Source organism: Diabrotica undecimpunctata, chromosome 4, assembly GCF_040954645.1.
Source record: "Diabrotica undecimpunctata isolate CICGRU chromosome 4, icDiaUnde3, whole genome shotgun sequence".
In the NCBI taxonomy this organism is placed as follows: domain Eukaryota; kingdom Metazoa; phylum Arthropoda; class Insecta; order Coleoptera; family Chrysomelidae; genus Diabrotica; species Diabrotica undecimpunctata.
Window position 1 is genome coordinate 98,655,436 of NC_092806.1, and position 12,875 is coordinate 98,668,310.

The following is a 12,875-nucleotide window of genomic DNA, read 5'->3' on the forward strand; positions in this document are numbered from 1 at the left end:
TTATTAGTAATTGTAAGTTCACAAATTATACGTCAAAAAAGCATGTTCTTAAATGGTTGTTCGCTAATAACTGCAAAATGTTAGATGTTTCGATATAAAATGAAGCTTATAAAACAAAGATATTTTTTTATTATTACTGTAAACTTAATATTAAGCAAGTTATGGCTCTCCAAATGTAGACTTTTATTTATTGGATACAAAAATCAAAACATATGATGATAGGTAAGCGAAAAACGATAAATTTTTCATGGAAAACTTCATAAAAACTTAAATAAAGATCTAAGAAAAGTCTCTAAAATAAACGCTGGTAAAATTGATTTGCATGAAAATTATGTTAAAATATAAGTAAAATAAAATCCGCTTATATTTTTTGGGACGCAGAGAGTAACAAACTCACCACGCTAAAACCACCCGTCTTAAAACTAATCGTTGTTTATTTACAATGTCCTTTATTTATATACAAACACTACATTCGAAGTTGTTTTTAACTGGTTTAGAAGGTTCATTATTGAAAAAATACGAGTTCTTAGTGAAGACACTGATTTCGGAATTTCTCAAAAAATCCCGTTAAATTAAAAAGAGATAAGATTGTTTAAAGCTGTAGTCGCATCTTCAAGCCCTTTCAGTGCAACCTTTTATAAAACGAAAACCTAAAAAAAATTAATATACACCATTTTGTAGTTTATTTTAGAAGTGGCGTATAATATATTTTTTCCAGCCCTTCATTTTAAAAAAAGGGCTGAAAGGGCTTGAAGATGCGACTACAACTAGTCTAGGTAAATTAAAAGCAAATCAAAATCTTTAGTAAAAAAGCTGTTTTTAGTTGTTGAACATTTTTTTGTATCTTTTTTAGTTGTTAAGCTGTTTTGAAAAAAGGGGATTTTTTGAGAAACTCGGAAAGTTGTGTCTTTACTTTAAACTCGTATTTTTTAACGTTACCTTTTAAACCAGTTAAACTTCTGGAATGTAATGTTTTTATACAAATAAAGTAAATTTTAAATGAACAACGACGACTCTTTTACTTTTTGCGTCACAAAAAATACAAGCGGATTTTATTTTAGTTATAACTTAGCTTAATTTTCATGCAAATCACTATTATCAGTCGTCATTTTAAAATTTTTTATTTTAAATCTTTAAAAATGATGACTGGTAATAGTGATCTAACAGGTTTTATAAGTTCTTCATGAAAACCGTTTTCCGCTAATTCAACATCATACAAATGTTTGGAATTATATATTTGATAAATGGAGGGTTCAGAATAAAAGTGAAGAAAATCCACTTTTTGTCATTTACAATTTAACAAGGCTATAACATGCACCAAATAGGTAACTTTTCAGTATAATAATGAACCAAGTCCTAGTTCTGATAATATCCGCTAGGCAGCAGCTCCAAGTTCTGGTGTTTACTGACAGATTATTTTTTCTCACAATACTACTGAACTAAGTCCAGGTAGTGTTTGTTTACTGTATATACATAACTGTGTATAAGCTAAGATAGTAATAATAGTGTGTATAAGCTAGTTGTAGCTTTTGATAGTTTATTACACATTATTTTTGTTGGCTAGTTGTATTATGCGATGGATATTTCATCTGGATAAAGGAGTGGTCGCTAGGAGAATTGGACACAGGTAATTACAATGTTTTTATAGTTTAGTTTAGGATTGGTACTCAAAGTGTTTCATATTGATTGAAGCGTGTATCACAGCCTGACCTATTGCAGTAAACATCTAATTCATATTTTTTTAAAGGGTTTTACTTTATCTGACTATAACAAAGCTGTTCTGTCGGCCAAATTGAAATGGAGGCGTCAGCCCAAGAGCCTTATAACCGAAAACATTTATCATGATCTGACTCAACCCAGTATATCAAGAGAGAAAGGTATTTCCCCTGTCCTTATATATTGGAAAAATAAAGAGATTTAATGTTTTTATGACATTTCATTTCTGTAATAAGGTAACGCAATCGAAGATATTTCCCTCTGGATATGACTGTAAATGTCTCAAAAAGTGCATACAGATGTTTAAATAAAACAGTTAAGAAAGTTACTGCCGTTTGAAGCAAGGGGAATAGCCGCGCCGCGTAAAATTGATGACTCAGATGTTGTTTACCGTATAAAGTCATTTTTCTGTTACCAAGCCATTATACAAGAGAGAACAATGACAACAAAAGATACTCAAGTCTAGATTTGAATATTAAAAAAAATTTGATTTATACAAAGAAAAATATGAAAGTGAAATCCTGTGAAAGAAAAATATTACTAATAAGTATTCAACTAAAAATTTAACTTGCACTTTAAACCCTCTTTAAAGGATACTTGCAGCAACTGTGAGAAGTTATTTAAAAAAAATCCGTGATATAACTAATGAGAAAAAGACAGCCGACTTATGTAAAGACATAAAGAGAACTGCACTTAAGGCGAGCAGAACAAGCGTGCGCAGAACTAAAAAAAGATTCAGCGGAAGCCTCGCAGGATAAATGAGTTTGCATATTTGACCTCCAAAAGGCATTGCCTTTTCCCAAACTCACAACTTCAATAGCCTACTATAAGGCAAATCCTTATATCTACAACTTTGGCATTCACTGTTTTAATAACATCACTGCCTATATGCACGTCTGGGGTGAGACTAATGGTGGAAGGGGTTCTGAATGTCTAGTTTCATCCCTTAAGAAACATTGGTATGAACATGCCAGGAACATAACAATATAAAAACTAGCCATACTCCACTGAAACTTGTTCAAGACTCTCTATTGGATGTTCTATTGGATGTGCAAACAATTGATTTAAAATTTATGTATAATACCAGAACACTTAATCCTTCTTAATGATACTGAATTCGAATTAATAGAGAGAGCAACCAAGAAACTTAGAACCATCAATGTGCCTGATGACTGGTACAATATCACTAAAACTGCAAAAGTAAAAAAGCCTCAGTTTAAAGTTTTAAAACTACAACAAGAAGAGTTTTTAAATACAAAATCCCTCAAATATTCAATCACAAACAGGAATTAAGGAGCGGTGGTTGACGTTTAAAAAAAGGCACCTTTTCAAATAAAAATAAATAAATCTTTTAGTGAAATTCCGAGTTTCTGAACCTTGGACATCTTAAAAAAAAAGTAAAACACGGCCTGGAAGACCCTTGGAATTGCAAACCTTGTTGACTGTACGTACAGCAGAATCAGCTTTACCCAACCAGAAGACAACAAATGAATTTCAAAAAAAGGAGAACATATTGTCTTTGCTATCTTACATACCCCCTATTCATCATGGGTACTGATTTCTAAGTAGATGTAAAAATAAAGTGTATTAACAAAACTTGGAGTTGGTTCATTATTTTCCTAAATTTCTTTAGAATACATTTGAACCAAGTCCAGTTTTTTGCATTTTTAGGGCTATTTCATCAAATTTGGCGAATAAAAGCAATGTAAATATCTAAGTTACTCCTTGACCTTATTAAATTAAATATATACATTAAAAAATGTTAACGGGTAATTTTGTTATAAATCTTAAACCTCTGTAGGTCAAATGTAGATAGAGTGGACTTGGTTCACTTCTATTTTGAACCCTCTAAATATAAGTCTACTATCGAACAGTCATATCTTTGTAATTATTAAGTTTACGGTAATAATAAAACATTTGTTTGTGTTATCAGCTTCATTTTGTAACCAAACAGTTTCTCGATAAAATCGAAACGTTTTGAGATATCCGCGAAAAACCGTTTAAAACCCTGTTTTTTTTTTTGACGTGTAAAGGCGGAGTTCCATGTATCCGATTTCCGACATCCGACATACGAAAATCGTATGTTTTCGTAATTGCTATTTGGAAGCTAGTCACATGGTTGCGATTGTCGCATACGAAAATCCGTATAAACTGTTTTGTATATTGTTTGGATGTTTGGCTGGTAATTCCTGTTTTACCACTTTTGCGTAGTAAAACAGCAGAATGAATTATTTCCGCATGGGAAATAATTCCTTCTCCTGCTTTCAATTATTCAGTTTATTATGGATAACGTAGAAGAAACTATGTAGACTAAATAACTTATGAAATGTGCAATTAGGTATTCTAAGGTAATTGCAATATTTGTCAACATCATTTAGCTTCATAAAAGCAATTTAGCTATTGCACTCCTGCAAGAGTGCAATAGATTATTAAAAGCTCCTTGTGACTTTTTTTACTTAAATATTTAACTAATCCAATATTTTCTTTGTCAAACTGTACGTTTTGTTTTTTTTGCGAATTAAAAGAAGCAGACATAGCGTTTTATTAACTTTACGAACGTAGCTTATTCGATTAAAATTCATGTTTCAATAAATTGAATGTACAGATGTTAAACTATTGGAATAAAATTAGGTTACAAAACATCCGTTTTATCGGAAAAAGTTAAAATAATTTTATCTTTATCCGATGTCGGAAGCGTAGTTAAAAATTTCATAGAAAATATAGTATATATATATTTTATAAATAAAATATAGTATATTATATTTCATAGTATAGAAAACATTTTGATTCGATTCTGACCAATGAGAATACTTTCGGATCATCGTGTCGTCGGAAATCGGATATATGGGACTCCGCCCTTATTTGTGAACTTTTAGTGACGAATAATTCCAATAATATTTCGAAAACTCTAAACTCTAAAAAACATTTTTATCTTAGAATCATTATTCTAGCGATTGCTTTTTTTACAATTTTTACCGTCATATCCTGGACAATAGAGAGATGTAAATATTTTAAATGCGTAGTTCAGCTATAGTTATGTAGAAGTGCAAATTTTTAGATTTCAAATCCGATTCATTTCAGTGAAAATTCTAATGTGTGGTTAACGTGAAATATTTGCAAAAATTCAATGTCGTTCTATAATTTCTACATGTTTACATCCAAACTGGAAATTCTGAAATATGATTTAAAAAGCAGGTAATTAAGAAAACACAGGTTTAGGCCAATCAATATATTTAATATTGACAGAACTGTGAATATTGTACCCTTTTCACACATATAGAAATATCATATATTTTATAACGTCATTTATTGATATATAGGTTCATTTCCATTTTATCACATCTATACATAAATACATAATTACAATAATATATATTCTATAACCTTAAAATTACAGTTAAACATGCACATCCACTATAGATGTGGCTGGAAAAACCTATAGTGGCAATGCAGCTAACTTTGGATATAGAAGAAATGACAATCCAATAGCAACCAAGACCAAATTAAAACTGTAGAGAGGCGTACAATTGACATTTTTTACTTATTTCGGAAATCCATTAACCAGAATAAAATAAATGTTTTTTATAAGAAAAGTATAAACAACTTTTTTAATTTAAATGGTTTGTCAGTTTTCCTATATCCTCAAAAATTCAACCACTTCTGTATGGAATGATTTCATGACAGCTTCAAACAAATAATTTTCTAAGTATTGGTGTACAGAGTCTGTTAAAAGTAACATGTCGTTGCTAGTATGGGACTTAATGATGTTAAATGATGTAAATAAATTCAGTATCCAATTTCTCGCAGTGGTCTGGATCAAAAGTTTCAAACAATCACATTAATTTATAGAAAATCAGTTCTGTTGTAGAAACACAAAAGGTAAAATTTAAACTTGAAACTTTTGATCCGGTGTTCAGTATCCTTCAAAGAATGATAACAGGACTTGTTACAACTAAAATTTACCTCAGTAGATTACAAAAAAATTTTTACAGGATTTAATATTCCTGTCATCATTCTCTATATATGTGTATCTATATTAAATTACCCCCATTTCTGGAACAGGCCCATTCGTTGGCATCTGCAGTTGGAACCCCATAAGTTGCATCTACAAGAACTGTTGTAGCAACAATCGTTGGGCCGGTGGTCGCAATTCCCTCCTCTTCTGATACATGCTCGTCTGAAAAGGTAAATTAAGGAGGAACGTCTGGAATGAAAATTTGAAAACACTTTACAACCACTCATTGAATGTAATTTATTAATTCAAGCATTTTTATTATCTTTAAATATAATAATTTTAACAACTGTAATATTCAAATAAATGGAAAACAATAACTAGTGTAGAGGATATATATTAATAACAGAATATATATAGAGGGTATAGCGATAGTAATCGGAAAACACTCGAGAACGTAAGAGCCAATGTTAGTAGTGCATATAAACTTTTTTAATACTGCAATTTTCGGGTTCTAGAAATTTTAAGTTAGAAGTTTACATACGTTTTTAATATCTTATTTCAGAACTCTTTGAACATTTCATTTAAATCACATTTTCAGTACGTTTTTAACTAAAGCTCGGATTATGGTAAAAATGCCTTTTTTGCCTATTGTAGTGGTTGTATCATGGGTAGTATAATATATTTCATACTACTACTACTTATAAAGCTTTCGACAATAAAATTCTGGGTCAATAATAAAACCTGAATGGGTGGTGTATATGTACTAGATATCTAGGAAAATGTACCTGATCGAGAGTTAAGGCATAATTATTTGGAAATCCCTAACCTTCTTTTTCTCTTTTTTATCTATCATTATTATTATTTTTTGACAGTCGGTTACTGTATCGAAGTTTAGTTTGGTGGCCTATGACGAAAAGCATAAAACACACATTTTAAAAAGTTTGAGATATTTGTTTAAAAATATGACTCCTAAGTTAAATGCATAGATCGGACCATATTCGGAACTTTCTCTAGCAGGAGGTAAAGCATTTTGTAAAACCTGCAGAAATTCCATAAGTTTTAGTTTTTCTTTCTCTTTCTCATCCCTAACTAAATTCCCTAACTAAATTGGTATTAAAATTGTAGTTATTGTTATTTTTTTAAATTCTCAGATTTTAAATAGTAAAAAATACTTTACTGACCAGCATTGCGGAACCCCACTTCATAAACGTAATTTGGAAAAATTAAATTTATCTAAGTCCAATTATCTCTGTGGGAATGTTAAAGCATTATAAAAAAAGGACGAAGAGACGTTTAAATTTGATTTATGACAGATGTTGATTACATCCAACATTCCTCTGTATAAAGTGATTCACTCTAGTTTTAAGTTCTTTTTTAAAAAAAAAAAACATTTTAATAAATCCTTTCCGGAGGAGAGTACATTAAGAAAACGAACTATAGAAAAATGCTACGTGTAATATACTTCAAAAATTAAGTGGGAGTTAGAGAGGGTTATCCTATACATATTATCGTATATACCACGACAGATATACGCGAGAAGTTCACAGCTAATTTAATAATAAGAATTTTGACTGAAAACTTAAGAAAAGATAAGTAAAACAAGGAAAAACAAAGATTTTTTTTTAACTTATTTGTAATTTGTACTAAGTTTCTAAAGAACAGTTTTTCAACATGTCCCATATAATAATTGTAGTATTTGTTAATAATTAATTACTAAACGGTTCTAACGGTTCAGAAGCCAGAAGGACGAATGCTGAAAGTTTTCTGTATGAAGTATTAACAGAGAGACCAATGTGTTATTTAGAAATAATAGGAGTAATGATGTCAGGCTACGACAAATAGGTATGAGTAAGCAAACATGTATTTTCCATATATTTTAAAAAATGAAATTCACATTTAGGAAGTTTTGCCAAAAGAAAATTGTGAAGTTTTATTAAAAACTGCACCTATCACTAAAACCTTAAAAGTAAATAACGCCTTAAAAACAATTGTTTGTCAAATTCTTAACAACATTTGTTGTATCCATGTTACATACAAAGCTACATAGTATAACAGTGGGCGATTATCCTGCACAACTTGAGTATGCTAGATTAATTACCAGTCGAACGAAGTTGTAATAGAAATTTTAAGAAATTTATGATTGATGCACGATAGTGCATCAATAATAAAGGAATTGTTTAAACTGTTTAAACACAAGGTTTTCTACTACTCTAGTGTCGGGGAAAAAGGGCATAAGTCAAATTTTTACTATATTGACTTAAGTACACTGGCGACATGAAATTTAATCAATTTAGTTGGGATCCAAAGGACATAAGTCAATTGTATTTCTAAAAGCTTTAATATCTATTGACCTAATAGACGCAAGTCGTGTAAAACCGGTTCTGTTTGGACAAACGGACTTATGTTGACTAAAGTCTTTTTTACCGCGGCAACCTTACAACCGTATATTTACAATTGCCAAGGATAGGCTGACTTAATTCCTTATGACCCGTTACAATAACAAACACGTCTTGCTTTTCAGTGATAAAAATTTGTATTTACTTGTGTTTTTGCGAACGTAAATATGTCAGAAAGCAGACAGATGTAAAAGAATTATGAAGTGCTTTTCAAGTGCTTGAAATGTCACAAGATGATTTTTATGACTTTTCAGCCTTGTTGAAAAGTGTCTTTGTAAAAAGAAAACAAGATAGTGAAAAACGAAAATTTCTATGGCACGACTGCAAATGGCTCAGATACACAAAGGCGCAGGCACTGATTTATTGTAAAAAATCACTTCAAGGAACAGAAGAGTTCTCCATTCTGAATTTAAATCACTTGCGATCTACAAGGCCAAGAAAGATGATCTCTTGAAAATACTACCCTTATTCCAGATGTGTAGAAAAGCTTTAATAAGCAACTTGTAAATTCAAATGCAACAGCTGACGTTGACCCAGATTTGGAAGACCTAGAGCCAGACGCCGAAAATTCAAACTTAGAAGAGGTACATACGTAATAAGTATTTTCAGTAATGTATTTTACTTGTATTGTTTTTTTCAGCGAATAAAACGCCATCCATTATTTTACGTTTCTGTATTTACCTGTGTTTCTAGATGTTATTCGAATATTATTGTACTTATCATTATTTTACCATAATAACATTCTTGTCAATATTACTATACTTAATGGCTAGGATGTTAGTTCATATAGACTTAAGTCAGCAATCGCAATCAGAGTCAGATCCAGAAGACTTAAGTCAATCAAAAATCATCAATTTGAAAAGATATAATCTACTTTATTATTGTCTATAGGTTTGGTTAATATATTGTATTATAATATTAGTATAAATGTTAGTTTAATTTAAAAATGGATTTATATGACAAGAATGAAACCTTTAATAAATCCTTCTGAAAAGCAACAGATTTCGACTTATGCCCTTTTTCCCCAACACTAGAGAATATGAATTGGACAGGTAGGTTAGACCATTTTCTTGGTCAGTGTGGCTACAAGATGCCAATCATAAGCATTTTTTTTGCAGTAGATCTTGGAAATTGCAAAAAGATAAAATTTAATAAACAGAAAAATAGTTCATGTTATTTGTAATTAAAATATTTCAAAATTGCTCTCTCAGCTGCAAAAAAAAAACAATCTCTGTTGACTATGGAATTGCTTGGAACTGGAAGAACCTCATACTGAGCATGTATTTAAATAAATTTACTTTTATCTAGTTTGGTAGGTTTATAATTACTTTAATGGGCACATCTTTAAAATCTCCCTGTAATAATAAATTATATTCTTAAAATGGAAAATATCTGCTAAATGAATTTTTATCGAACTCCAATAAAATATTTTTCAGTCGTTTAAAGTATCAAATAATATTTTGGATATTTTTATACGGGGACAAAAATAAACAAAAACAATAATTGTTGTAACCGTACTGAAAATTGTATGAGAATGAAATAAATACTACTCAAATTAAAAACAAAAACCTAATGTACATGCTATTTTAACTTTGGAAGCCTAGAACCTAAAAATGGTATCCTGTATTAAAAAAGGTAATTTATAGTACTAACATTACTTTGACTCAACTTATCCGACCTGACTTTTTTTCCAATTAATCTCGGGGCCACTAGTATTTATCACATAAGACGTGATCGGAAATTTAAAACAATTATCAGAACTTTTTATAGATGTATCTGTATACAGAAAATCTAATCAGAAATAAATGGAAAAGTCATTTATCCGCTTTAATCCCAAAAATTGAATATTTTTTTAATTATTAACTGCATCCATTAGTCCAACCGACAGAGTTTTGACATATAAAAGTCATACGAACAAGCTGAATTCTGCTGTGAATGCCAATTTTGAGACCCTGAAAAAGAAGCAAAAAAAATTACCACAAGACTTCCCCTTAAAACCACTCCTCTCAGAGGCGATAAAACGAAAAAACCAAGATTTACCAAGAATCTACGCCGTAGAAAAAATATTTTAATTAAACAATATAGCTGAGATAATTTAAAAAAAAATGTACTTTTACAAAATAGTAAATTTTGTAAAATAGTACTTTTTTTGTATAATGAATCGTTCTCTCAGAAACAATGCTTGAACGACCGGTGATTTTCAATGTCAGGTACACGCGCGAAATCAATTATTTTAAATAAAATTTGTATTCAACTCGACGGTAAAAATTCGATATATTTTAACAAAACTGTACTATCGACCAAATTCGAAATGGTGTTTAACGGTGAAAAGAGCAGTTTTCATATGAGATCGATAAAATTTATCAACTAAATTGACAGTTCCTAAAAAGTTGTCGCAACAGTTATGTCAAGAGTAGTTGCTCAGACGACGCCGGACTGTTTGTGTTACTTTTTTTGTGTTGTGTATTTTTAGAAGTAATTACCAGAAAATTCTTTTAAAGTGGTACAATGAGAAATGTAATAGGGACAGTGATGTAGACGATCATGGACCATGTCATTAAATCTGAACACGAAACATGTTCGGAATTTTTGGGATCATATGAGCCTGCAGATTGTGATGAATTAGCAGTTAGTAATGGAAACAAAAAGTATGTTTATGGTAAATATCGACACAAGTGGTGTACGTCAGAAGTTTTCCGTTTATCTAAAATACGTAAACATAATATTATAATAAAAATACCCATTCTAAAAACAAAGGCAAAAATGCTGAGCGAGGCCGCAATACCCTTTTCTGTTTGGGATATGTTGTTCAGTGATAACATTCTAGAACATATTGAGCAGAATACAAACATAAAATTACGAGCAATGCGTGAGAAATATTCTGCTAGTTCTATCCATTATCTTAGAGAAATGGATGTTATTGAGTTAAGAGCATTTTTGGGAATTCTTGTTTATACTGCCATTTTCAATTACAGTCACGAAAATATAGATCGTTTATTTGTAACAGATGGAACTGGAAGAGAAATCTTCAAAGCAGTCATAAGCAAAAAAAGGATGTTTTGTTTTTTTATTTGCTATCCGATTCGACAATCCTGAAGACAGGGAGGAACGGAAAAACGATGATCCAACTGCAGCTTTTTCATTTATATTCAATAATTTCATAAAAAATTAAACAGTGTATATGGACTTGGTCAATCTGCCACAATTGATGAAATGCTTGTAAGTTTTCGAGGTAGATGCCGGTTTAAAATGTACATGCCTAACAAACCGGCTAAATATATTATATTGTGGCTAAACACCCCACACGGGGTTACCTCTCTAGATCTATGTTATGAGGTAGATTAGTCCTCATTTTCTTTATTTAATTTTTCCTGTTATTTTTCTCCACTGTTTCCTATCTCTGTTTTTTCTCTCCATTGCCGTACGCCCGCCCTGTTGAGATCATTTGTTACTTCTTGTAGCCATGTAGATCTTGGTCTTCCACGTCTTCTTTTACCAGCTGGTGTCCATTCCAATATTAAAAATACTTTCGTAGATGATCCTGATCTCTATATATGTCCTAGCCATTTTGCCCTTTGCTGTTTTAGTTTACAAACTATATTCCCTTTAATTTTGATTAGTAGTTTATGATTCGTTCTTTGTCTATATTGGTTTTTATTAATTTTCATTGGTCCTAATATTGCTCTTAGTATTTTCCTTTCTAGTATTCTAAGGTCTTCCTCTTGTTCTTTTGTCATGCTAAGGGTTTCGGTAGCATACATCATAGTCGGTCGATCTATTGTTTTATATATCTTCATTTTCGATTTCTTGCTCAGTAATTAATTTTTTAGAAGTTTTTTATTTGCATGGTATGTCTTATTTGCTGTAATTATCCGTTCTTTAATTTATGTTTCCCTTTCTCCATTGTTTGTTATTAATATTCCCAAATACTTAAACTTTTCTACTTTTTTAAATATATATTCTCCCAGTCTAATCTTTTTGTTTTCATATTTTTTGTCAAATCTCATTATTTTTGTTTTTTCTTGATGTATTACTAAGCCCATTACTTTCCCTTCTGCTACCAATTCTTTTAGCATACTTTCCATTGTTTTTCTGTTCTTTGTTATTAACACAATATCGTCGGCATATGCTATTATTTGTCCTTCTCTCGTTCTAAGTGTACATTTGTTGACTTTTCTGACTGTATATTCCAGGGCAAGATTAAACAGAGTTGCAGATAATGAATCTTCTTGAGGTACACCTTTATTTATAACAAACTCTTATGTGTCTCCTTTTTGTGTTTTTACAGTTACTACATTTTTGCTCATTGTCATTTTTATTAATCGTCTTAATTTGTTGTGTATTCTCATTTCTCTCATAGCTGTAAGTAATTTCGCTCTGTTTATTAAATCAAATCCTTGTTGGAAGTCTATAAAAAGCAGTTCAATTTCTATTTTATATCCATAAGCTTTTTCCATAATTTGCTCTACCGTATGTGCGGCATCTGTTGTTGACTTTTCCCTAATAAATCCGCATTGATACTGTTCCATGATATTTGTAGTCGCTTCGGTCAATCTTCATTGTATTAAGGTTGACATGATTTTATACGCTGTGTTTAATAATGTCAGTCCTCTATAATTATTACACATTTGTTGGTCTCCTTTTTTATGGACTGTGATAATTTGTCCTTTGTACCATTCTTCTGGCATCTTTTCTTCGCCCATTTGACTTTTATTAATTGGTATATTTTTTCTCTGAGTTCATGTCCACCATATTTTATAAGTTCCATGTTTATACCGTCTACACCTGGTGCTTTACCGTTGCAACTA

General features: G+C 30.7%; 1 protein-coding gene across 2 annotated transcripts in view; it reads right to left on the reverse strand.

The window, feature by feature from the left end:
* Nucleotides 1-4,930: 4,930 nt before the first annotated feature.
* LOC140438325 (uncharacterized) overlaps nt 4,931-12,875 on the reverse strand; it is a 230,877-nt gene continuing 222,932 nt past the window's right edge. The window contains exon 3 of one of the 2 annotated variants that reach the window (XM_072528007.1): nt 4,931-5,893. In XM_072528007.1, coding sequence (XP_072384108.1) covers nt 5,758-5,893 — 136 coding nt within the window. In that variant the 3' untranslated portion in view covers nt 4,931-5,757. Of the gene's footprint in view, nt 5,921-12,875 lie in introns of both variants that reach the window. The other variant, XM_072528006.1, reaches the window with a different exon arrangement.